Below are 25394 nucleotides of genomic sequence, written 5' to 3' on the forward strand. Positions count from 1 at the left end.
AGTGTTAATGGTGCGTCCCAAAGGCCATTGCTCTGCATTTGATTCCGATGATATGGAGGTCATCTGCAAAACCAAGAAGCGTTTGAGATCTCGTAAAGTCCCGCTTCTTTCTACGTTGATTCCGCTTTGATTGCGTCCCCTTGCTTTAGTCCAGATAGTACGTCAAAAAAGCAATTTCGTTAGAAAACTATGCTCTACCATTATCTGCCACATCTCATTTCGTTTGACCGAATTATGTGCCGTCTTAAAGTTTACAAACAGTAATTGACGTAGGGTAAATATCTGATCCGTCGATTTCGTACGTCGTTGCTGGCGAATCGCTCTGCTGCGCCGGCGCGCAAATGCTTCTCGTCAGTCGCGTTTTTTGGCTGGTAACGGTTGAATAATGTGTACCGTCGGTGCCTTGTGCACCTGTAGCCATAAAATAAACCCTACAGTGGTTCACACCCACTTATTCTGCAACACTTATCGCTACCTCCTCGTGGTACCAGCTGGGATATGAGCAACCTTGGTGAAGCTCGGGTAACCAACCCCGGTGAAAGATCGTATGCTGACAGGGAAGAAGCACTCTTTCAAGCTGAAACTTTGTTAACACTAAACGGACTTTCGGTAGTTTTCACTATAAAATAAACACGTCGTTCTTCGCTAACGTTCTAAGTTGGAATGCCAGATTTATTCTTAGCTATTCATAGGTTTGCTGAACAGCTACAGTGTGTGTACATTATGTATTTGTTTATATTATGTAATTCCCCCGAAGGGGTTTGGATATTAGGTCGACTGCTATAGATATTTACATCAAAGTATTTTTATGATTGGAAAGGTATATTACAATATCTTCCCTCTTAAGATACTACTTATTAACATTCATTAAACCTATCTAAATACATTCTTATAAACTATACCAATTTGTAATTCTCCGCACTCAGGTATTTTACTTGAAATAAACAAAATTTCTATCGACCTTCTTCTTAAAAACTCTAGAGGATCTTCTTAAATTTTCAGTAGGATGTCTTCCAGAGACTCCTAAATCATTACAATCATTGGAACGAAATACCTTAGGGTGTATTTCACTTCTGACTGGCGGTGGCATCTCGAATGAGGGTGGAAATCCACAGAACAGCTCCTCGTCCTCGGATTCCGCATATCGCCTTTTTGTACCTCGAGTATGCTCCGCCGTCTGTTGGTCCAGCATCTGAAGCGCCACATTACGCCTACGTTCAGATTCCTGTATAAGTCTAATCTGCCCCCTGTGGGCCGAGATCAAGACTGATCCTATCGAGATCTGAAAAACATTCGTAGAAATCCTTTTAATAAATTTTGCCTCTAACCATTTTTGTGTTTCATTTAGTTTAGGATTTCTATAGTAAACCTTGTCTCCTGCGATTAATTTGCTAAACGGATCTGTGGGAGTTTTTTCAAATTGTGTATAATTTTCTTTATTTTCAGCGGAAGCATTTGGAAATATTTTTTCGTGATGTTTATTAGGGTGCGTTAAATCGAGAAGAGTTTTTGGCCTGTAATTTAAAACCCTCTCTGATGGGAAATCTCCCCCTTCTGTCAAACAACTGTTTCGGTAATTAAATAGAAAATAATCCAACTTGTCTTGAATATTTAAATTTCTCATTTCAGGGTCAAGCAAAAGTTTTTTTAGAACATCCTTTGCTACTCTTACAAGACGCTCTGCTTGTCCATTGCTCTGTGGATGGTAAGGTGGACTTTTCATTACCCGGACTCCTTGTCTCTCAAGAAAATGTATAAAATGTTGAGAATTAAAGGGTGGTCCGTTATCGGTTACTACCACGTCTGGAATACCGAAACTTGCGAAGAAATTTTGGAATTTCTTCGTGGTTTTTTCCGCATCCGTGCCATGTTTCATCCAAAATATTTCCAGCCATTTCGAAAAACTGTCGACTATTAATAAAAACGTGTTTCTTTCGTGAAAGAAAAAATCAGCATGCACACGGCTGAACGGTCTAGTAGTTGGGACCCACTCATATGCTATGTTTTTACCTGGTACTACAGCCATTTTTAAGCAAATATCACACTTTTTGACATAACTTTCTATGGCCATATTTATACCAAACCAGTAAACAGATCTTCTTGCTAATTGTTTCATTTTTATGACACCAGCATGGTTTGCATGGAGAAGTTTTAGTATTTTGTGCTGCAGAGAAGATGGTATTACTACTCTGTCTTTGAAAACCAAACAACCTTCAACCAATTCCAGTTCTTGATGCTGTGAATAAATGTCCCTTAAACTTTTCTCCAATCGTTCTGGCCAGCCATGTTTAATAAAATATATTATTTGCTGCAAATGACTGTCTTTTTCTGTTTCCTTAGCTATAAAAGAAAAATCTAAGGGAAACTCTGTAGAAAAATTTAAACTGTTTACACTACCCGACTCAATAGCCTTTGGGACTTCAATTTTAAGTGGAAATCTAGAACAGAAATCAGCGTTGCTCATTTTCTCTGATGGTCTATACAAAATGTCGAAGTCGTATATGGATAATTCCATAATATAACGCTGAAGTCTAGTAACAAAAATTGAATTTCGCCCAGTTTTCCCAAGAATTCCCAAAAGAGGCTTATGATCTGTGAAAACTGTAAATTTCTGGCCATATAGAAATTTATGAAACTTTTTTATTGTTGACACAATAGCCAGCGCTTCTAGGTGGAGAATAGGATAAGATTTTTGTGCCGAATTGAGTGAGAAAGAAACAAAACTGATAGGTCTTTCTACACCGTCGACTAAATGGGCTATTACACCTCCCAGACCATAGGAAGAGGCATCAGCGCAAACAATAATCGGTTTCTTAGGATCATACAAGGTTAGAATGTTAGCATTTAGCAACTGTAATTTGCAGCTTTTAAAAGCCTCGTTACATGCAGGGCTCCATACGTACCTAGCCTCTTTCGTTAACAATTTATACAAAGGATTCAAAGTAGAAGATAAATTTGGAAGAAATTTTCCATAGTAATTGATTATACCTAGAAATGCTTTCAGTTGAGTCACGTTTTCAGGTACCTTCGCTTGTTGTATGGTTGCCACTTTATCAGGATTTGGTTTTAATCCTTTCCCAGAAATAATGTGTCCTAAATAGAGGAGTTCGTCGACAAAAAATTTACATTTTTCAAAATTCACCTTTATATTTGCTTTTTTCAATCTGTCCAATACTAAAAGAAGATTTTTATAGCACTCCTCAAAGTTTTTTCCAGCAATTAATACATCGTCCAAATAGCAGAAAACAAACTCCAGTCCCTTTAAAATAGTGTCCATAATTTGCTGGAAAATGGCCGCGCTTGAAGAAGCGCCCTGAGGAAGCCTGTTATAAGTGAAAAGTCCTCTCATTGTATTTATTATCACAAACTTGCGTGATTTCTCTGATAGATTTAATTGTGTATAAGCATTGGACAAATCTAAAGAACAAAAAACTTTGCAATCAGCTAAAGAAGCGAACAAATCCTGGGCTGTAGGCAAAGGGTAAGTATTAGGTATTAGTACTTTGTTTATTGATGCCTTGCAGTCGATAACAAGACGAATGCTATTGTCCTTTTTCATCACAACTACCACCGGTGAAGCCCATAAACTTGCCTTAATAGGCGTAATGATTTTATCTTTTTCCAGGGCTATTAAATAATTGTTCACTTTATCTTTTAAGCGATAAGGTACTTCATAAGCCTTTTTAAAAATGGGAGCATCTTCGCGAAGCACCAAATCAGCTTCAAAACCAATGATGGGAGACGAAATGTTTTTATCAAAAATGTTTTTGTAATTGTATTTAATTTCACCTAATGCTTTATCTGCACGACTTGGTAACTGTAGGGAATTGATCAAAAAAACATTGGAGAAACGTTGCCTCCAACCTTCACAAAACACATCGAGCCAATCTCTTCCCATTAAGGGAATGAAACGATGTTCACTATTCAGCACAATGAGCTCCATTTGAGCCTGTTTGTCATTGACCAGAACTCTAACCACGATACTACCTAATATTTTTAAAGTCGATCCGTTAACTACTATAAGCTTCCGTTTAGTCATTTTTAACGAAATATGTGCTAAATATTTAGCATAGTCAAATTTGCTTATAACGGATACAGATGAGCCACTATCAACCTCCATTCTAAGTATTTTATCCTCAATAGTAGTCTCTAGGAAACAAGGTTCGCTAATTTTATTCACCGATTTAATCATAAAGCATGCATAATCACCTGGTGAATCACTGTCGCTGTTGTAATCAATTCGTAGACGCTTAAAATAATCAGGCACGTTACCAGAACCTTGTGTATCTTCGACAAACTTCACCGAACTCCTGCCATTTTGTTGATTTTTCAAGCGATAGCAATTTTTCTGAATATGGCCTTTCAATTTACAGAAGTTACAAATGAAATTTGCATATCTTCCTCTGCTAGACTGCCTACGCTCCGATCGCTCTCTATCATGATCACGGCGGTAGACCTGCCTATCTCTGCTTCTGCTTCTGACACGATTCCTATCATTGCTATATCGAGTATGATATCTTGGCTCTCTATCTCCTAACCTGCTTTGTACGGAAAGGACATTTGCTGTATAATCCGCATTCAAAGCATCAGCACTAGATTCCACCATCTCTGTATTTTTTATCATTCTTTCTGCTACTCGCAGGTTTAAGTCGTCTACCTCTAGCATTTTTTTTTGCAGTTTCTTATCAAAAACACCAAAAAGCAACTGATCCCTAATTGCCGACTCACGAAATGCACCAAAATCACATTGCTCTGCTAAAAGCTTCACCGCCAGAATGAAGTTTTCACCGGATTCTGCCGGGCCTTGTTTCCTATTGCGAAATCTAAGCCTCAAAATCGTATCCGACTCAACTTTGTCAAACCTTTCTTTCAGTTTCTTTGTTATTGCTTCATAACTGAGAGTTTTTAAATCTGTACCCGGATATAGCAATTTCAATTCCTCAAATATGTGCATACCGGAAAAACTCATAAAGATATCCTTTTTTTTATCATCTGCAATATTGTTGCAGGAAAAAAAATATTCAAGGCGCTCCACATAATTGGAGAAAGACGTGCCCATGACGTAAGGGTCAATGCTTCCCATTAGCGCCATGCCTGCACCAGATCGATATAATGAAATGCAATATTTAAGCACAAATAAAAGAAAGAAAAAAAACTCACGTACCTTAAATTTTACTAAAATCCGATAGATAGACAGTCGCTGAAAGCGCAGAGCTGTTTTTTTCCGGTACCGGTCCAATCAATCCAGTGAGAAAAATCCAAAATTTCCAAAAAAAAGTCCTAAAAACTCCGAACGATGATGTTCTGTTTGGTCCGAATCTATCCTACAGTATTTGCTTTAGCATGCTATTATTTAGCCGATGCTATTAAATAAGCGTCGCTAGCGACCGGCTAGTTATCAAAAAAAGAGAAAATAGAACACAAAAGAAACAATTAGTTCAATGCTTAGATTGTGTAACTAAACAATTTCTATTATGCTTTCTCCTTATACAAAACGTTCCACTTTCTAAAGCTTTCTTTGTTCAATAAACTTACCTGTTGAATAGAAAACAATTCCACCCCAAACGTCGAACAAAACCCTGTCCGGAAAAACACGGGAAAAGCTTTTCCCCAAACTGCTACGCCACTGCGAAATCAATAAAAAACTTGCCCCGGTACACGTCTGTGTAGCAAGAAAACTTTCGCACCAATACTGAACACACGCGAAACCAGATTTTCTCGTCGCCACTGAAACTTTGTTAACACTAAACGGACTTTCGGTAGTTTTCACTATAAAATAAACACGTCGTTCTTCGCTAACGTTCTAAGTTGGAATGCCAGATTTATTCTTAGCTATTCATAGGTTTGCTGAACAGCTACAGTGTGTGTACATTATGTATTTGTTTATATTATGTAATTCCCCCGAAGGGGTTTGGATATTAGGTCGACTGCTATAGATATTTACATCAAAGTATTTTTATGATTGGAAAGGTATATTACACAAGCTTCATTGGTTTTCTGGCAAAACAGGAAATTGGTGCAGCAAGCCTTGCAAGAAAAGCAATGAACAAAGAACAAGGAAATTCAAGCTGAAACAATCGGAATATACCCACTCGAAGAAAAAGGACTATGGATTAGAAACTCGGGACGTGGAACTGCCGATCTCTCAACTTCCAAGGGAGTACCCGACATATTAAAGAGCCGTAAATTCGCCGTCGTAGCATTGCAGGAGGTATGCTGTAAGAGTTCAACAATACGTACGTTGTATGCATCGGTTAATTGCTGGAATTTGTGATACGGAACAACTACCGGAGGAGACAACCAGAGGCGCAACGAGCAAGATGATTGGACCAGGTGGAGCGAGGTCTAGCGGAGAGTATTCGGTGTCCAAGGAATTGGAGAGCGATAGCCTACACCCGAGTAAATTTGAGAAACTTCGTTCAAGGCTTTGTCTTAGGACGGCAAGCCACCTAAGCAAGTAAGTAGGTAATGATTCGCTAATTGAGGGCGATCAGCTAGAACCCCGAAAGTTTGGCATCGTGTCACTGCAGGAGATCTGTCGCAAAGGCGAGAAGGTGTGGAGGATCCGTGGCGGCAAAGCCCAATTTTTCCAGAGTGGTGGAGCGACCAACGAGCTGGGAACGGGCCTCGTAGTGTTGGGAAAAATGCAGGATCGCGTAATGGACTGGAAAGCGATCAACGAGAGGATGTGCGTGTTGAGGATAAAAGGCCGTTTCTTCAACAATCATAGACGTGCATTGTCCACACGAAGGTAGACCCGACAACGAGAAGGAAGCGTTATATGCGCAGCTGGAGGCAACGTGCGACAGCTGCTCACGACGGAACATCAAGATCGTCATCGGGGATATGAACGCCCAGGTCGGCAGGGAAGCAATGTAAAGACCGGTGATCGGGCCCTATAGCCTGCGCATCGACACGAACGATCAAAAGCACCTTCTTTCCCCACAAAGATATCCACAACCACCAGACCACCTGGAGATCACCTGACCAACGAACCTCAAACCAAATCGACCATATTCTCATCGAGGGCCGGTTTGTTTTCGTACATCACCAACGTACGCTCCCTACGGAGTGCGGATATTGACTCGGACCACTACCTAGTAGCAGTACATGTGCGCTCAAAACTATCGACGGTTTATACCTCGCGACAAAGTCGCCCTCCTCGGCTAAACATCCGGCAACTAGACAACCCGCGAACTGCCAAAAACTACGGGCGCGTACTAGATGAAGCTCTGCCTTTTTCTGTTGAGCTAGATGCTTCGAACCTCGAAAACGGATGGAGTAGAATACGCTCGGCTGTCAACGAGGCCGCAACCGCGGCACGAAATGATTGGTTTAACGGGGAATTCCAAGCGATAGAGAGGAAAAAAAGAGCTTGGGAAAACTATCTGAGCATATCCACGAGAGAGAATTTGGCTAAGTATCGACGAGCGAGGAATGAGTTAACCACGATCCTAAGGAGAAAAAAGCGCCAGAAAGATCGTGAGGAGCTAGAACAACTATTCCGGGCTAATGACACCCGCAAGTTTTACGAGAAGGTGAACCAATCCCGCAAGGTCCAAACACCAAAACCTGACATGTGTAGGGACGAGGGAGGGAATCTAATCACAAACGAGCGCGAGGTGGTGGAAGCAGTTCTTCGATAAGCACCTCAACGGCGATATAGCAGCAGGAGACGCAGTGGAAGTTAGCCTCGGAGTACCTACAAACGACAACAGTGTACCGGCTCCCGATGTCGAAGAGATCCGACGAGAAATCGGTCTGCTGAAGAATAATAGAGCCGCCGGAAAGGACCGACTCCCGGCTGATTTCAAGGATTTGGGAAGAAAAGAAACTACCGCAGGAGTGGATGGAAGGCGTAGTCTGTTCCATCTATAAAAAGGGCGACGGGCAAGACTGCTGTAACTACCACGGCATTAAGCTGGTCAACGCCGCCTACAAGGTGCTCTCCAAGGTTTTGTTGCGTCGTCTATCCCCAATAGCAAGAGATTTCGTAGGGCAGTATCAAGCGGGCCCGTGCTACTACGGATCAAATTTTTACTCTCCGACAAATCCTTCAGAAATGTGGAGAGTACAACGTGCCCACGCATCATATTTTCGTGGATTTCAGGGTAGCATACGATACCGTTGAACGCGAACAGCTATGGCAAATAATGCACGAGTACGGTTTTCCGGAAAAACTAACGCGGCTGATCAAAGCTACTCTGGAACGAGTGATGTGTTTCGTGCACGTTTCGGGAACACTCTCAAGTCCTTTCGAATCGCGCAGAGGGTTACGGCAAGGGGATGGACTGTCCTGTACGTTATTCCTTATCGCTATTGAAGGTGTGATCCGGCGAGCGGGCATCGAAACGAGATCGAAACGATCTTCAGCAAGAGTAGCCCACTCCTAGCCTTTGCAGACGACCTCGACATCATTACTAAAAACCGTGGGACGGCGGAGGCAAGCTTCACCAGACTAAAAATGGAGGCTAGGAGCATAGGGTTACAAATTAATGCGTCGAAAACCAAATGTATGGTAGGAAGACGCTCCCGAGAAAGTAACGTTTGCCTCCCACGGACAGTGACTATTGACGGCGTTGAACTGGAAGTGGTTGATGAATTCGTATATTTGAGATATGTGGTCACCGCCGACAGTAATACGAGTAAGGAGAACCAACAACGCATTCAAGCTGGAAATCCGGCCTACTTTTCCCTCCGCAAGACGTTTCGATCTAGGAGCATACGCCGCCGTACAAAGCTGACGATGTACAACACGCTAATAAGACCGGTAGTCCTCTACGAACTTGAAACAGTAACTTTGCATACGGAAGACATACGTGCACTTGCCGTTTTTGAACGAAAGGTGTTGCGGACTATTTTTGGCGGAGTACAAACGGAAAGCGGAGAGTGGCGGAGACGTATGAATCACGAGCTACAGGCATTGCTTGGAGAGATTCCCATCGTACACCTGGTGAAAGTTGGGAGACTACGGCGGGCCAGCCACGTCGCAAGGATACCGGGCGACTGTGTAGTGAAATCCGTTCTCTTCAAGAACCCCACCGGCACCAGGAATAGAGGGGCTCAACGTGCACGATGGCTCGTCCAGGTAAAAGCCGACTTGCGTGTGTCGAGACGCGCAACGAATTGGCGACGAGTAGCCCAGGGCCGAGTGCAATGGAAAGGAATTCTTGATACAGCACGAGCCATCCCTGCTCTCGGCTGAATATGTAAGTAAGTGCAATTTGAGTACAATCGTGACTCATTTAATGAATTCAGGCTGTGTATTTTTTTCGTCTGCTTCACCTTGCGATATACAGTCATTGAGTGCATATATATCAGCACTCAGCCAAACCGGCGTGTCGAAAAGAGAAGAAGAGAACTGTCAAACTTCGAATATAAGAATTATATAACTTATCTAGACGAGTTCGATACCTCCTGGCTGGCTGGAAGATTTTCTTCAAGTCTCGCGAATCCTCCGTAAATCCGATCGAATCTGTGCTGCGGTAAAACGGTGCCTGCTTGTTTAGAACATCCGCCGACTTTGGAAAACCCTCGTCACACACGATGGCATCTTTGGTGCACAGCGTCCGGGGATTAGTTTGTCGAAATTCGCAGCTGATTAGATCACTCGCCATTCGCACTGTATCATCATCATCTGCTCTGCCACTGCGACCGAAATGTAATCAGACTTTGGTTTCACAGTCACAGCTATTGGCCAATTTTGAGGTTAGTACTTTTCTAATTACCGATCGGAATGGATCTCTGTTTATGTAATACATGGTTCAATCATAATTATTTGTTTTCTGCTTAAATGTACTTCAGTGGAAAGATCAGGCTTTACTGCGACACTACTGTTCCAAGCCTAAATTGGGAGAGGTTCGGGAACGAGTTCTGAAAGTGGTGGCCGCTTACGATAAAGTTACCGCTGACAAGGTATGCTAATATTTACTTTTTTTTTGTTTTTCCAAACAAAGCAAATCGGTTGCCGGCAGCTGCAGTTCACCAGAAGCTACAGTGCAAAGGAACCGCTAACATTGCAATTGATTAAGGAACGTGTGCTGCTGGTGTTGAAGCTGTACGACAAAGTTAACCCAGAAAAGGTAGGCCTGTTTGCGATCAATACAGTGGTTATGGCCAGTGATTGGATAGTTCACGAAAATGAACATTTGAATGTAATGACCGATGACGTATCTACTGGTTTTCGGTTTCGAGGCCTTGAATCTTAAATGCGACTAACTCTATGAATATAGAGTATCCACCTACTCGGCAATAATATGAAGATTGAATGTAAACGATTCATTTGGAAAGAGCAATGGAACCGCTTGCTTACTTTAATGATTACTGATGAACGGTTTGTTGGTCAATTCAAATAGTGAATCATCCAATTGCTAGCTGTTACTGCAAAAACTACTCTATTTTGCGGGAATATAGTATTCACCACAACTTCAACATTTTGCTGCCGGCCGATATGCTTTGTTCTAAACTATACAAGACTAAAAAATGGTGCAGATGGTTTAGTGATACTTTTTTCCATTCCAGTTGACCCTTGAATCGCATTTCATTAACGATCTCGGACTAGACTCGCTAGATCATGTAGAAGTTATAATGGCCATGGAAGATGAGTTTGGTTTCGAGATTCCGGACGGCGATGCAGAAAAACTGTTCAGACCTGCCGATATTGTACAGTACATCGCTGACAAGGAAGATATCTACGAGTAGAACAAATGAATCGTCTGCTGCCTGGTAGCTGCATATAGTGCATACGCTGGTAAAGAACGGAATTACCCTAAGTAGATTTTAATTTTAATATAAAATCAAACAATAATACGACAGTTGCTACAGCTTTCGTGAAGCGCATATTTTTGGCCATCGCAGTGTATCAACAACGGATCGAAGAATTGCTGTGAACTTTGTACTGGTTTGAATGCTACCTTAGGTCAATAAACTTTGAAAAAATCTAAAATGGTTATTTTGATCGAAGTGAAAAATGTTCGTTTAATGTCTCACTCAGTAGGCCATGGAAACAGAGAAAGTAACCTGAGTATAGAGCAAGATTCATGCCTTAAGTAGGTCACATTGCTGTTAATAATCGCTTCGATTCTGCATTCCGATCAGAAACGTCCTGATCGACGTATGTTAGAGCATACGATGTATTCCGATCGAAGCGCAATTTCTGATTAGATCCGGTTTCGACCGGTATGTAGAAAAGAGGCGAATGTTTGTAAAATTTGGTCGGGATTAAGTCAGACCGGACTTCGTCGCAAAATTCTAGGTCTAAGGCAGTGATGGCCAAACTGCGGCCCGCGGGCCGCATGTGCCCCTTTCAGACGATTCGTGCGGCCCGCGGACTGATTTGAAAGATGGTGGACTTAGGAGAAATTTTTTGATGACATCTAGGAGTCCCTCAGTTTAATCGTTATGCCTCGCGCATGTTGTGAATCTGAATGCTTTGCGGTTTAAATATCATGGTGATTCCTAGAAAATGGTTTTTGTTGTCACCTATTTTGCATTTTGTTATGCACAGGAATGGCTAGAGATTACTGCGGCTCGCGGCATTCATGGGCGATTTGATTTGGCCCGCACCATGCATATGCCTGGGCATCACTGGTCTAAGGCAATGTTGAATAGGTAGAAGGTTAGAGAGTGCACCCATCCCATTGTCATCTCTATATCGAGCTGCAGTGAACGTCAGCGACAGCATGTCCTGGGCTCAAAATTTGACAGCGGGCCCAAATCAAGCTGCTGGCAGTCGAGTAAAACGAAGTGATGAAATGCTATCTCATTTTCGCACACACGAGATGTTGTCGACGAAAACATGGTTGCCTGCCGATGGGGTGAGTGCACCCCTTGCTTCAATTCATCTAACGTCACGAAAGCAGCTGATCAGCTTAATTAATTTCGTCGAAAAATCGTGTTCTATAGCATTATTTGTCACAGCTCATTTCGTTTGACTGAATCATACGCCGCTTTAAAGTCCACAAACAGATGATGAGCCTGCAGGTTTTACTCCCGGAACATGTCTAGTAACTGACACAAAATAAATATCTGGTCCGTCGTGGAGCGACCCTTACGAAAACCAGCTTGGTACTCGCCGACGAAAGACTTTTTCTAACGGTCTCACTCTACGGAATAGGATACAGGAAAGCGCACTATAGGCGGAATTGAGCAATGTAATACTTCGATAGCACTCGAGTCGATATTCTTTTTTTGAAAGTAGGGCAAATGAGTTCATCCAACCACTCCTCCGGTATTTGTTCTTCCTCCCAGTTTCTGACAATAATTCGATGGTTTGTTCGTATAGTCGCCTGCTCGTTTTCAGAAGCTTAGCCGGGATACAGTCCTTCCCAGCAGCCTTGCCGTTTTTCAACTCACTGATTGTCTTCTTAAACGCTTCCTGTGTTGGTGGCGTCACAGCTTGACCATCGCAACATCTGGAAATGCTCCTTCCACTAGGCTGCTACCGCCGTTTTGTCAGTAAGCAGGTTGCCAGCACTGTTGCTGCACATCACAGGCATGGCACAGTTCCTGCGCACCTCACCGTTTTGTAGAAACTTCGGGTGTCGTTGCTGACGAATCTCTCCTCTGCGCCGGCGAGCATGCACTCCTCGTATCCGTGTTTTTTAGACGGTGGGTTCGTTTTTCTGAAGCTCTAGTCTCTATACGTTTTTTGTTTTGTCGTGTAGCCGCTGTGAGCATACGACTCCTGGCCTGATTCTTCTCATCTGTGCCTTTCTGGTATTCGGCATCGGCGTTCGTTTCGGTATCGAAACTTACACGACGAGTGACGAGATAATGGTCAGAGTCGATATTTGGTCCCCGAAAAGACCGTACATCGATGACATTCGGAAAATGTCGACCGTCAATCAAGACATGAACGATCTAAGAGCTAGGATATCCAGTTGGATGCCTTCAGGTGTATTTCCGAATATTCAGACGTGGAAAGTAGGTGCTACAGACAGCGCTGTAACGTGCGGTTGGCCAGGCTGGTCCCCGCCAAGGGCGCTAGCCTTAACTTACTTACTTTTACTTATGTGTCCATGTCCGCCGGTCCGGCAGAACAAAGGGATGAAATCAGAGATCTCCACTGCTGACGGTTACCCGCCATAGCTTTTACTTTTTTCTCGTCTACAGCCCGGATGTCGTTCGCTAAGCTCCGTCACCATGAGCCTCTGGGTCTGCCTCTTTTACGCTGTCCTTGTGAATTCCAGTCGAGTGCTTCTCTGCAAACCTCGTTCGCTCCTTCCCTCAAGGTGTGTCCAATCCACTTCCACCTACGTTCACGAATTTCTGTGGCTATCGGCCTTTGATGACACCGACGATGGAGTTCCTCATTGGATATCCAGTTATCAGGCCACCAGGCACGAATGATGTATCGCAGGCACCGGTTAATGAATACCTGCAGTTTTTGCGTTGTCTCCGCTGAGACGCACCACGTTTCGCAGGCATACAGCAGTACGGATTTAACGTTTGAATTAATGATTCGGGTTTTCGTACGTAGAGTGATCTGGTTTGAGCGCCAAATGTTTCGCAGACCTGCAAAGGCACCCCTGGCCTTCCTGATCCGTGTGGCTATATCAGTCTTGGTACCACCATCGGGCGTTGTTTGGCTACCAAGATATTGAAAGGCATCTACCTGCTCACCTTGTTGTCCCGCTACTGTGAAGTTGGTGGAATTGTCAGTGTTCACTACCATAGACCTAGTTTTTGCTACATTGACTATGAGACCTGCTGCCTGGGAGCTCGCAGAGAGGTCATCTAACTTGCTCTGCATATCGTTTCGGCGTTGTGCGAGCAAGACAATGTCGTCGGCTCGGTCGAGGTCATTTAGCTGCTCCATCGTTAGAGGAATCCAAGGCAATCCTCGATTTGGTCTACGGCGCTATCGATGGCGCTAGCCTTAAGATGCGTCAAAAAGGGCATGAGCTTCACTAAGGTACTAGCAATAAAGGTAGCAAAGTAACGAAAGGAACTCTCACGACTGCTCGCAAAGTGGAACACTTGATCGTCAACTGCGGTAGGCAGCCATTCGGAGCTCGTCAGCTGTACGATCGGGTGCTGGCGAAGCACCATGGATGTGTCTCACTCGACGATGAAATGAAATTTATGCGAAAGCCGATTTCAACCAATTTCCGGAGGTCAAATGCCATAAACCTTCCGCTCGCGAAAAGGATCAGTTGGTTTTAGTGGATAAGTTCTGTTACCAGTGGAAAAAAAGCGTTTTTGGGACAAATAAGACCTTTAATTCGGAAGTCAACAAACGAATTTTACCCTTAATTAATTCTCATAAGAGTCCAATTACAACGAGGATGTGTTAAAGTTTGCTTCATTTAGAATTGGAACAAACTTTTGCTCATATTGTGGCGCTCTTGGTGGACGGATTTGGAAGTTCTTGGCGCCCACGTGTAGGGAATTTTGTTAGCTTCACCTATGTAGGGTAAGGAACGAGTTAAGCAGTGTCAACTATTTTAATCAGTTGAACATAAATGAGCCGAAAATGCACTTTTTTATTCATATTTTCAAAATCTTTTGATAGGATCATCTTTACAAATCACTTAACCATACATTTGATTCACACAAACACAATTTACTGGGTTTCCGACAAACTGATATATGATGAATTAAAAATTGTTGTCCAAAAACGTACATTTTTCAGCAATCGCCACCTCGCTACTAACGAATTCATCAAATTTTCAGCACTGATTACAACCACTCTGAAAGTCAAGCACTCAATTGTCACATACCATATTATTCAGTCTCTTTTTTTCTATTATCTAAGGCTTTGTCACTAGCCAAAAGTTTTATTATTTTCTAACAAAACTGAAAACAAATTCTGAATTGACGGAACCTGTTCACCACTAGCAGCAGCTGCAGCATAACTGGTGAACTATCGTGTTGCCAAGACACTGTTTCGGTTCTGGAAATAAGAATTTTAAGTTTGAAATTAACTGAAACCTCCTATGGTGAAAACGTGGTTCAATATACTTTCAAGAGAAATGTATGTTCATAATTAATTTTTCTTTATTAAAAACAACACAAAAGACAGCTTTTTCAATAATTTTCGAAGATTTTTCCAGTGATTTAATAAAGCAACGCTGTGTTTCAATGTTATTTGCTTTGTTAACACTGTTCTGAGTCGGATCGTGTGTACTGCTATATGTTTACCTCTTTTGTTCTCCCAACATCCTTATGAACAGCGAGTGAGACGTCAAACTCGCAGTTTCCCATAAGAACGCCAGAGAATAAAAGAGACGACGAATACCGTTTGTCGAACGGTGCGGTGAGTGTATGCACCGATAAACAATTTAGACAGATGGCATTTTACGCATCTAAGCCGATACGCTATGCCGATTACGCATCAGATGCCGATTAGTAGGTCACGGATAGGAACGCGAACTTACTGAATAGGGAGAAAAGCTCGAGGGATTTTTTAAGGGGACGTAAAAAAATTCAGATTTCAGGATTGCTTAAAAAAGCACCTTGCGGGTGAAAATGGGTTCGGTTTGTTCAAAATTAGTTCCGCCGCTCCAACTTTTAAAGCGAAAAATCAAAAGTTTAGCTCAACAATAGTGTCTTCCAATGGTAACAGCTTGAAGAACTAAAGATAGCAAGAAGATTGGTATGCTGATATCCCCCACTTAGTCAACCCATCGCTTGTAATATGGTAAAACAATCAGTGACCCGCTTAGACTGCTTAAAACTAGTTCTTTACCCTATTTTCGACATTCCGCAAAACGACTGTATTTCGTAAACAAACAACATGGAAGCCGAAAGAAGAGTCTGCATCTAGGCTAGCTAAACAGCTGAAATTGCTCAGAAATACCTTATGGCTTGTTATCAAACGGTATAAGGAAACAATGACGACGATTCAGAAGCCTCAAGCTAATCATCGGAGTACCCAGGTAACCAATAAGCATTTCCAATGCAATTTAAAAGCAAGCCAATAAGCATTTAAGTTGCCTTAAATGCTACTTAAATGCTATTTTGGCAAAATATGCGGCTACTTTACTGCTAGCCCTCTTATAGTGCTGACAATGCTTATTTGCAGCTAGTTACCAACAAGAAGAATTTAAATAGAATTGTGGATGCCAATTTACAACAGTTATGCAGTCAAAAAGCTGATAAACAACAACCTGCAGTATAAAACGCCAGGGATGCTAATAAACGACTGATTTACTGCTTATTTTAACGCTTATTGGTTACCTGGGTAGAACTGTCGACCAGAAATTGCGTGGTAAGAAAATTCGGCTCGGTGCTGCCCGACCGGGAAGGAATCAAGTCGTATCGTATCGTATCGAGCCAGTAAACAGCCAAACCGAACCATAAAACAGAATAGTGTGGCCAAAATCCGTGCTCGAAAGCTACACGATCGGGTGCCAACCAAGTTCGACGGGTGTCTTCTGATGGACGATGAAACCTCGGGGGGATGTCACAAGTCTGCAGATTATTCCAAGGCAAAAACCTCAAAGCGTAGCGAATGAATTTCTTCTGAATACCTTCGATTATTTTAATCCACAAGTCATGATAAGAATTCTACACCACGGCTCTCATTTCAAATGCCTCAGAGTATGACGCAATTTTTTATGAATTTGAAAAAATAGCGGTCCGTGACTACTCCCTTGTACCAGCCTTCCGGACGGTCAAATCCGTCATCGTATTGCAAGTCTCAGCTGGAAGAGGCTGGCCAATAGGACCCCGCAATTGTTCTATGCTCTACAGCTGGCCAACGTCAAAACAAAGTACATGGTATCTGACAGGAACTGACGTGCGAGTCTCGATGGTGAGATAGACGAGGAATAAATTGAAAGTGCCCACGGAATTCGCATATGCTTCGAAAATTTGGTATCTCTGGCGTCTAAAAATAGTCTGTTATTAATGATCCTCATGTAAGTCCGAAATGTCCATTTTAACATCATTGATGGAAAATATGAAGTTAAAAATCGAGCGACCAAGAGTTTCTTTCCTCCAGCAAAACTAACATGGTTATTCTAACGCAAACAAATTGAAAACTCATTCTGTCTTTTCTTTCCAATAACTGATGGTCTGTCTACTGGAACAGTATTTTATAAATATAATTATTCTTGAGTACGTGTATTTTCAATTATCGCATGTGTTACATAATCAAAACCGAAAAAGATCAAGATAAAGCAAAAAGAGCAGAAAACTAACAACTGCTTTTATTAAGTAACCTATTTTTTGCAGCGTGATTTCCAACACAGAGATCCAACGTAAAGAGTTAAGACAGCTAACTCTTTTTGACTTGAATAATTTAGACGCGTGACAATACTACTTGCCCACTACTACTGGTAGTAGTAGTAGTTGACATTAGAGACCAATAACATAAACATTTATCCAGAATTTACAGTTGCCTTTGCTCTGTCCAGCTTAGGATAAATTCAATTTTGTGACTTTTTCACTGTAACCTTCTTCGATCGAAGAATCTATCGAAGCGGCCACTGGTTCTGGTTTCTCTTACGAACAATTAAATAGGGATTATTATCACTAGATTTAAGCAGGATAAAAAAAACAGCGAGGCAACGTTTAATCCACGTTGTTACGATCTAAAAAAGTAAACAAAGTTCTGTTTAGTGTTCAAAAAGACAACAGCACGTGAAAGCAATTATAAGATGCTGAACTGTGATCTGAAATTGATAAGAACAGTCGTCACCGAGATTTAAACTTACCTTCGTAATTTGTGTTTTCGGTATCCGCCGTTTGTTGAGCAGCAAAATCATAATGGGTACTCAAATACTAGAAATAATACTCTTTTATGCGAGTTTCAGCTGCCGCTTAGTTGCTTAACTTCCATCTTCACATGTTTGCCTGTATGTATTTTCAAAGAGGATTGCCCTGTTCTTGTGTGTGTGATGCAGCGTTACAAATATATGTAGTCAAAGAGTTGGTTTTTAATAGGAGCGAATTGCGGGTGGCACAGTGTTACATTCTTCGCTGAGGGTTTCGTCGATTACCGGGCGGAATTCGATCTTAACTTTACCGTTTTCCGGATCGATCCAAAGCAACGAGTGCTTGCGCCAGTGTTCTTCGATGGGTTTTTTCTGCTGACCTTCCAGAGGCTTGCTGAAGTCCTGCAATGTTCAAATGTGGGAGGAATTTAAGAACGTTTTAGAACGAACAATTTTTACTGTTAGACAACACTTACATATTCATCCAGTCGTACTTTGTAATCTTCGCGGGCGTGAGCACCGCGTGATTCCTTGCGATTCTCTGCCGCTACGATCGTCATGTTGGCATTTAGCAGCAGATTCTGCAGTTCGAGAGTTTCCACGAGGTCGGAGTTCCAAACGAGCGATCGGTCGGAAACCTTTACATCCTTGATGCTCTTGTAGATGTCATCCATTTTGCGAACACCTTCCTGGAGTGTTTTCTCTTCACGGAATACGGCTGCATGCGTTTGCATGGTCTTCTGCATGTTCAATCGCAGGGCCGAGGTTGGAATGGATCCGTTAGCATTGCGCGCCCAGTCCAGGTTAGCTACTGAAGCTTCACCTGCGTTTGGCTTGATGTCGGGGATCTTCTCTCCCGGTCGGTGCTCGGCGGCAATAGTCTTTGCGCAGGCTCTACCAAAGACGACTAAATCAAGCAGCGAGTTGGCTCCAAGACGGTTGGCACCATGCACCGACGAGCAAGCAGATTCACCACAAGCGTACAAACCAGGCACTACTTTATCGTTTCCACTAGAGTCGATGGTCAGTACCTGACCCTTGTAGTTGGTTGGAACACCACCCATATTGTAGTGAACGGTTGGTAATACAGGAATTGGTTCGCGAGTCACATCAACACCGGCGAAAATCATTGCCGTCTCCGAAATACCTGGCAGTCGTTGAGCCAACTGCTCTGGCGGCAAATGATGCAGCTGCAGGAAAACGTGATCCTTTTCGGGGCCACATCCACGTCCTTCACGGATTTCAATGGTCATTGAACGAGACACGACATCACGTGATGCCAAATCCTTAGCTACCGGAGCGTAACGCTCCATGAACCGCTCACCTTGTGAGTTAATCAAATAACCACCTTCTCCACGGCATCCCTCAGTAATCAGACAGCCAGCTCCATAGATACCGGTCGGATGAAACTGTACGAATTCCAGATCTTGTGACGGGAGACCCGCGCGAGCAACCATCGCTGTTCCATCGCCGGTACAGGTATGAGCCGAAGTACAGGAGAAGTACGCTCGGCCATAACCGCCAGTAGCTAGAACGGTGTTCTTCGAACGGAAACGGTGAATGCTGCCATCCTCCAAGTTCAGAGCAATCACGCCCACACATTGACCGTTTTCCATTAACAAATCCAACGCAAAGTATTCAATGAAGTAATTACAGTCGTAGCTCAGCGATTGACCGTACAGCGTATGCAGCAAAGAATGCCCGGTACGATCGGCAACACAGCAGCAACGATGAGCTTGGCCACCCTTTCCATACTTCAAACTCTGACCTCCAAAGGCACGTTGATAGATCTTACCATCCGTAGTACGCGAGAAAGGCATGCCGTAGTTCTCCAGCTCAATCACAGCTTTCGGTGCCTCACGGGTCATGTAATGAATAGCATCCTGATCGCCCAGCCAATCGGAACCCTTAACCGTGTCGTACATGTGCCACTTCCAGTCGTCCTCTTCCATATTGCCGAGCGCGGCATTGATTCCACCCTGGGCCGCTACCGTGTGCGAACGGGTCGGAAACAGTTTCGTGATGACGGCCGTCTTGAAGCCTTCCGCCACCAGACCGAAGGCGGCACGGAGACCTGCTCCACCGGCACCGACCACGACTGCATCGTACGTATGGTCGACCACCGGATACTCGTTCGAAATGGCGTTCGGGTTCGATCGGGCGTAGTTTTGTCCCACGGTGAAGTGAAGCTCTCGCTGCTGGGAGACGCTCGCCGACAGTCCGCGGGTCTGTGGGTGGTTCGAAAGAAGGGTGGATGATAGATTAAATTATTTTAAATGGTTGACCAAGCTGGATCATTCTAAAACGTCGTTACGTCGGCTGTCTAATAATTTATCTAATCATATAGCTAAAGATTTCGTCAGCCAAAGCATGTGTTTGCAGAACGGGTTTTCATACCACTTATCATGATATTTCTGATCGATAGAATACCTATTAGCAACTAATTCTTAGCCTATAAAAGGTAATTAATAAGGTTTGGTGGTATTTAAAGACTTCGTATAAATGTGTTAAACGAAAAAGTTCGGACGTTGGTAATCACCTCATTCACACATTACGCCCACGTTTTCTTATCAATTATCAGTTTTGCAGTTCTGTCTAGTGCGTAAAGGGACCGCTAAACAATGAGTAGAGAGGTGTGTCGGATTTGGAACTCATTTTTCGCTAACTTTATCTTGACACACGTTTTCATTCATAAAACACTAATGTAGCCTATGAACTAGATAGTTAAAAAGTTCAAAACAAAATTAGAGAATTACCTTAGCTCTACGTTCACCACAGCGACAAAAATGTGTTCTATTTTTTTCCATTTTTATCAACGTTACTTGGAGTAAGAGCTAGTGCCTAGGTATTGATTGGGTCGTGCAATCATTTTGTTTCGTTCATATCTCGTTTTCTACAGATATCAATCGAATATTTTTGTTTCCAACATTCCTCGCTTTATTTGTAATAAGCCTCGAATCATATCACACGCTTTAGTCGTGGTTGGAGATAAACGTTAAATGGCAAGTGATAAAACGAGTGAGCGGGTCTGTGTTTAGAGGCACGAATGTGGGCTTAACGCATGTAGATAAAATCCGTCTCAATAACTCCGACTGCTGTTTCAAACAGTTATCTTCCAACACGTTCTTGAGCAATTTGTCGCAAATTTTCCAGGCAGCTCAAACCGTATTATCGTATGAACGTACGACTAAGAAAATAGGTCCAATATCCTGCTTCAACGCGGCGAGATTGCTATCAGGATTAAGGATATACACCAAACACATTACTTGATCCAACCTTGCTTCGATCAGTCTCGTCCGTTAGTCCAAAAATTTGTATTCGTTCACTATCTGGCACAGCTATTCTCGACCAACTGTATCGTATGCTGCTTTGAAGTCGACAAAGACCTGATGTGTGGACACATTATATTTCCGAAATTTCTGTAAAATTTGCCAGATGATGAAAATTGGAGGCACACTGGTTTGTTACTTATAAATTTTTAGATTATCAACCATTATCCAGTGTACTGCCATTACTAGCGCCGGGTTTGTAGAGTTCTGCTGGCGGTCGATCCTTACCGACGCCTCTGTTGGGATCTGATCACTGCTCTCTTTTATGAGTATTCTTCGGTGATTTCCGTTCGGTCTCTTTGTGCAGTATCGTTGAGGTTTCCCTCCTTGTCTCTAAACATATCAAGTTTCGATGAGTAGCTGGATGCCGGCGTAGAAAGAGCTGGAGTGACTGGTTGTTCTGGATCTTTTTCTTCTACTTCTGGTGCATCTCTATGGCCAGCTGGTAACTCCAAGGTCTCTGAAATTATTGGGCTTTCGACAATGATCTTAACTGGATCTTTTGGAACGTCCAGAAGAACATGTGGTCGAACTGTTGTCTCAGGCGGGCTCAGGCTGTGGGTACAGGATGAAGTCCGAATATGCCCAATAGAATGCTCAGGTGACTTGTCGACTCCGACGCATTACCATTTGCTTCACGGTGCTTGAGATGGTTTGCATGCGACCGTATCAGCTTGCGCCTTCCATGTTGAACTTTCAGCAATACGGTGTAGTTGACATTGCCAAAGGCTTTAATAACTTTTCCTGCGGACCAGATCAACTTCTGATCCGTGTTACCTATAGAATTCCTCGTTCTGTTGCCGATTCACGATAGCCGGCTGGCGTCGCGATGATTGAAATAGGTTGAGGATTGTCCGCTTCTTTCGACCTAGCGTCAAATCTACTGACGATTTTCCTTGCAGTTGGTGTTGAAGGGTATGTTTGAAGGAATATTTGAAGCGTTTTGGCAATCTTTTCCCCTTCGTTGATTTTCAGCAGCGACCGTTCCACCGTATCAACGAATCTTTCTGCTTGGCCGTTGGGCTGTGGGTGATTTTGGCACTATTCGCCGATGCTGCAGTTTTGTGCCGTCCTTCAGGAAAAGATGTTCGTATTTCTGGAACCACCCGTCGAACACACAACAATTCTCGGGGTCGTAGCAAAAATCACGGATATTGAACCCCAACAATTCGATGATGATTCGAGCCGATGCTTCTTGATTGATGAAAGGTTCCATGGCCATGGTCATGAGACGGGCGTTTTGATTCGCAGTATTGCTTGAAGTTTCGGCTTCCGCATGTAATGCCATTCTTCCGATCTTGCAGGTTTCAAGATGTCTAAGGTTGATTCTTTGACATCTCCACGAACACCATCTTCTTCAACTACCCTGCAAAGATGGTGTTCGCCTCAAATCCGGTAGGAACAAGACGACCAGGAGCGCAGCGAGCAAGATGGTTAGACCAGGTGGAGCAAGATCTGGCGGAGAGTACTCTGTGTCGGAGGAATTGGAGAGCGGCAGCCCTCAACCGAGTTACATGGAGAGACTTTGTTCAACAGGCTTTGTCTTAAGACGGCACCTTAAGCCACCTAAGTAAGTAAGTAAGGTTGATTCTTTAATTTTCGTCGTCAAATTGTTACACCCGGAAGACTTCCGGTTAATGAAAATAATTCAAACTAATGAACTAATCAACAAACTTATTCAAACTTGGTCTGGAGGGTGATAAAAGACTGAATAGAATTTTCACATCTTTTTAGTTGTTACCGCAGATGCGTCTGCTTACGGATGCAACCACCGGGTTGCTCGTGGTAACAGTTTGTACCATCTGATCTGAGTTGCTGGACAATCTGCGGGGCAATAATCTTTTCCGGATCAGGGCGAATGCCGTCTTCATGTACGATGCGCAAGAAATTTGATTATGGAAATGGCCAAAGGACACTTCTCTGTGTTCAACTGGAACGTTGCTCAGTGTAAAAACCGCACCGGTGAAAATGATGCCGTTCTATTTCTACTTTTGGCATTGCAGTGTATTTAGTATTGATAAAAGAAACTGATTTATAAAGATTCATAGGTTACCGTCAGAATCAAATTTAAAATAATTTTCTCTTTCACCATAGCAGTATCTGGCCTACTATGCTGCAGTAATAAACAGTGCATTTTAAGCGATGCCACCACTAATATATTTAAAAGCCTAAGTTAGTGGCAGCAACTGTAAAAATAATTTGCAGGTACTAGATTTGCAACTAAAACGATACAGCAATTGGTTATAATAGAAATATAAAGTGAACAAAATTGGTAGTAGAAATCATCTAGTCGTGAAGTATTTACCACTTTGACAGTATTTGTAAACATTGTCGACCCGATTAATAAACATTAGAAACGACATAATATTATTATTAATATTATTTCCTAAATACAAAACATTACACAACTTTCGAATCGAATACGTAGATAGATATTTAAAAAGGTTTAACTTTTTCTGTACATTTGGTATAGGCACAGTCAATCAAGAATACAGGAAGGAAAAACTTTTTTTCCTAACTTTTGAATTGAACTTATTTTTACAGAATTACAAAAACTGCAAACTTTCAATTATCCTGGGCACTTTTTTCTCTTGCTGAAATTATTAAGCAATTATTTTCATCATGTGACACTGGTAGTGAAACGCAAAAACCTAAAATTTCCACTGAAAGTGTACTCAGGCACGTTTGTGTCACCTAAATGCTTCCGATAACATAATTCAGGCATAAAATCTGCTGACAGTCATGACTTGCACCTGATTTTTCCCGATAATTGCACTTCATTAACGCCTAATATAACAACGCAACAATCGGATAACCTTCCGATATGATCCAAATAATTCGAGATAAATAATATATTAAACGAATCAAACCACCTTTGGTGTAATTAGACAACCATGAAAACCTTATCATGCATTATCGCTAAACAAATTTCCGGAAAAAATGGGAAAATCAGCCGGTAAAAATTATCATGCGATTACGTAAGTAATCGCCCAAAATTTGATGAGCTGATTTCAGAGGAAAAAAATATATTTTTCCGTCAGCTAACCTGAAGCGTTGTGTAACCCACAACTTGGCTGACGACGTGGTATTAGTGGAGTACAGATTTTTATCAAATTTTCACCTGCGATTTTTTGGTTAGCAAAATGCAAGGAGAAAAAACGCCATACTCACCGCAGACAGCGCACTCCTGGCCAGCGCCGAAGGCAATCGCAGGATTCCGCTCATGATTATCCTAAGCACTGAAAACAAACTGTTTAGCCGGTCAGAAACTTCTCAACTATAGAATTTTTTCGCAGCCACCACCGCACAGCACAGGCACAGGCATACAGACAGACAGCGACAGGACAGCTAAATACTCACCAATGAGAGCGCGATGCTTTCTATTCAGTTCAGTTTCAGACGCGTTTGGCATTGGCTTGGCACACACGGCGCACTGTGTGACGGCAAAGCAGACGAATGATGACGAAGCGCGGTTGAAAACGAAATTGCTAGCCGGATCGGAGAGACCGCATGCAATGTACAAACACAGGTAAAAAATGTCAGGCCTCCCTCCGTGTCTGTAGAGAAGCAAACAAAATCGCATATCGAAATCGTTGACCTTGAATCAAGATAGATAACGGATTGGTGGAAGGTGTGGCAAAATTTTAACTACAGACTACACGGAAAAAACTGAAAGGCCTAAAATTAGGTAATGATATTTACTCCTCAATGAGTTTACCTGTAAATATGGTAAATTTCATTTCGTTCATAACAGTGCTGCGGCGAAAATACTGCAACGATTCAATGTGAAATAGCACTTTTATGAGTAATTGCGCACTTTTGATGGTAAAACTTATTGTTATAAGTAACAAGAATGTTTATTTTTCATTTTGGTTAGGTCTTGGGTTAACCCGAATTAGGTATCCATATTACAAAAGCTTTATAAAAAACATATAGAATTAGCCACATTTATCGCAGAGGTAATTTTAATATAACTTTGGATGTGTCAAGGCCTCTGTCTTAGAACACAACGACTGGTTACCTGTTGAGCAAGTTTGGGTGTCTATAAATTTATCCGATCGCTCTCTATACCTGTGCGCTGTCTATTTCCCACCGGATCGAGTAAGGGACGCCGTACTCCTCAAGGCTCATATTGCATCGGTCTCCACAATTTCTTCGGCAGTCTCCGCCTCTGATGATTTGCTAATTCTGGGAGATTTTGCCCTCCCCGGGATTAAAGGGCCAAACAGAATGCTGCGTCAACGCGTCCGTCAGCGTTATTCTGACAGTTTTCCCATGGGTTTACTGTCAAATTGACGCTGACGGATGCGTGAACGCGGCAACGGCTATCTGTTCGTCGACTTCAGTTCTGTAACTCCTCCCCCGATCACCACCGAGTTGTTCGACTGCTATAGTACTGCCA

The 25394-nt window shown here is 42.6% G+C and overlaps 2 protein-coding genes across 4 annotated transcripts; one reads left to right on the plus strand and one right to left on the minus strand.

The window, feature by feature from the left end:
• The first annotated feature begins 9413 nt into the window (after positions 1-9413).
• LOC128734780 (acyl carrier protein, mitochondrial) lies at positions 9414-10933 on the plus strand. Of its 3 annotated transcripts, XM_053829124.1 has the most exons (4): positions 9414-9708; positions 9957-10082; positions 10522-10750; positions 10816-10913. In XM_053829124.1, the coding sequence occupies exons 1-3, from the start codon at positions 9547-9549 to the stop codon at positions 10699-10701; spliced, it is 468 nt and encodes a 155-aa protein (XP_053685099.1). In that variant the 5' UTR covers positions 9414-9546; the 3' UTR covers positions 10702-10750; positions 10816-10913. The 3 variants fall into 3 exon arrangements, with proteins under 3 accessions (XP_053685099.1, XP_053685100.1, XP_053685098.1); XM_053829125.1 differs by lacking the exon at positions 9957-10082 and adding an exon at positions 9805-9915 and having other exon boundaries at positions 10522-10933; XM_053829123.1 differs by having other exon boundaries at positions 10522-10933.
• A 6003-nt stretch (positions 10934-16936) lies between these two features.
• LOC128738954 (succinate dehydrogenase [ubiquinone] flavoprotein subunit, mitochondrial) lies at positions 16937-24445 on the minus strand. Its single transcript, XM_053834454.1, has 5 exons — positions 24353-24445; positions 24164-24242; positions 18140-19891; positions 17664-18065; positions 16937-17540 (listed from the first exon to the last, which is right to left on the minus strand). The coding sequence occupies exons 2-4, from the start codon at positions 24215-24217 to the stop codon at positions 17886-17888; spliced, it is 1986 nt and encodes a 661-aa protein (XP_053690429.1). The 5' UTR covers positions 24218-24242; positions 24353-24445; the 3' UTR covers positions 16937-17540; positions 17664-17885.
• Positions 24446-25394: the final 949 nt, after the last annotated feature.

This window comes from Sabethes cyaneus, chromosome 2 (assembly GCF_943734655.1).
Source record: "Sabethes cyaneus chromosome 2, idSabCyanKW18_F2, whole genome shotgun sequence".
Classification (NCBI taxonomy): domain Eukaryota; kingdom Metazoa; phylum Arthropoda; class Insecta; order Diptera; family Culicidae; genus Sabethes; species Sabethes cyaneus.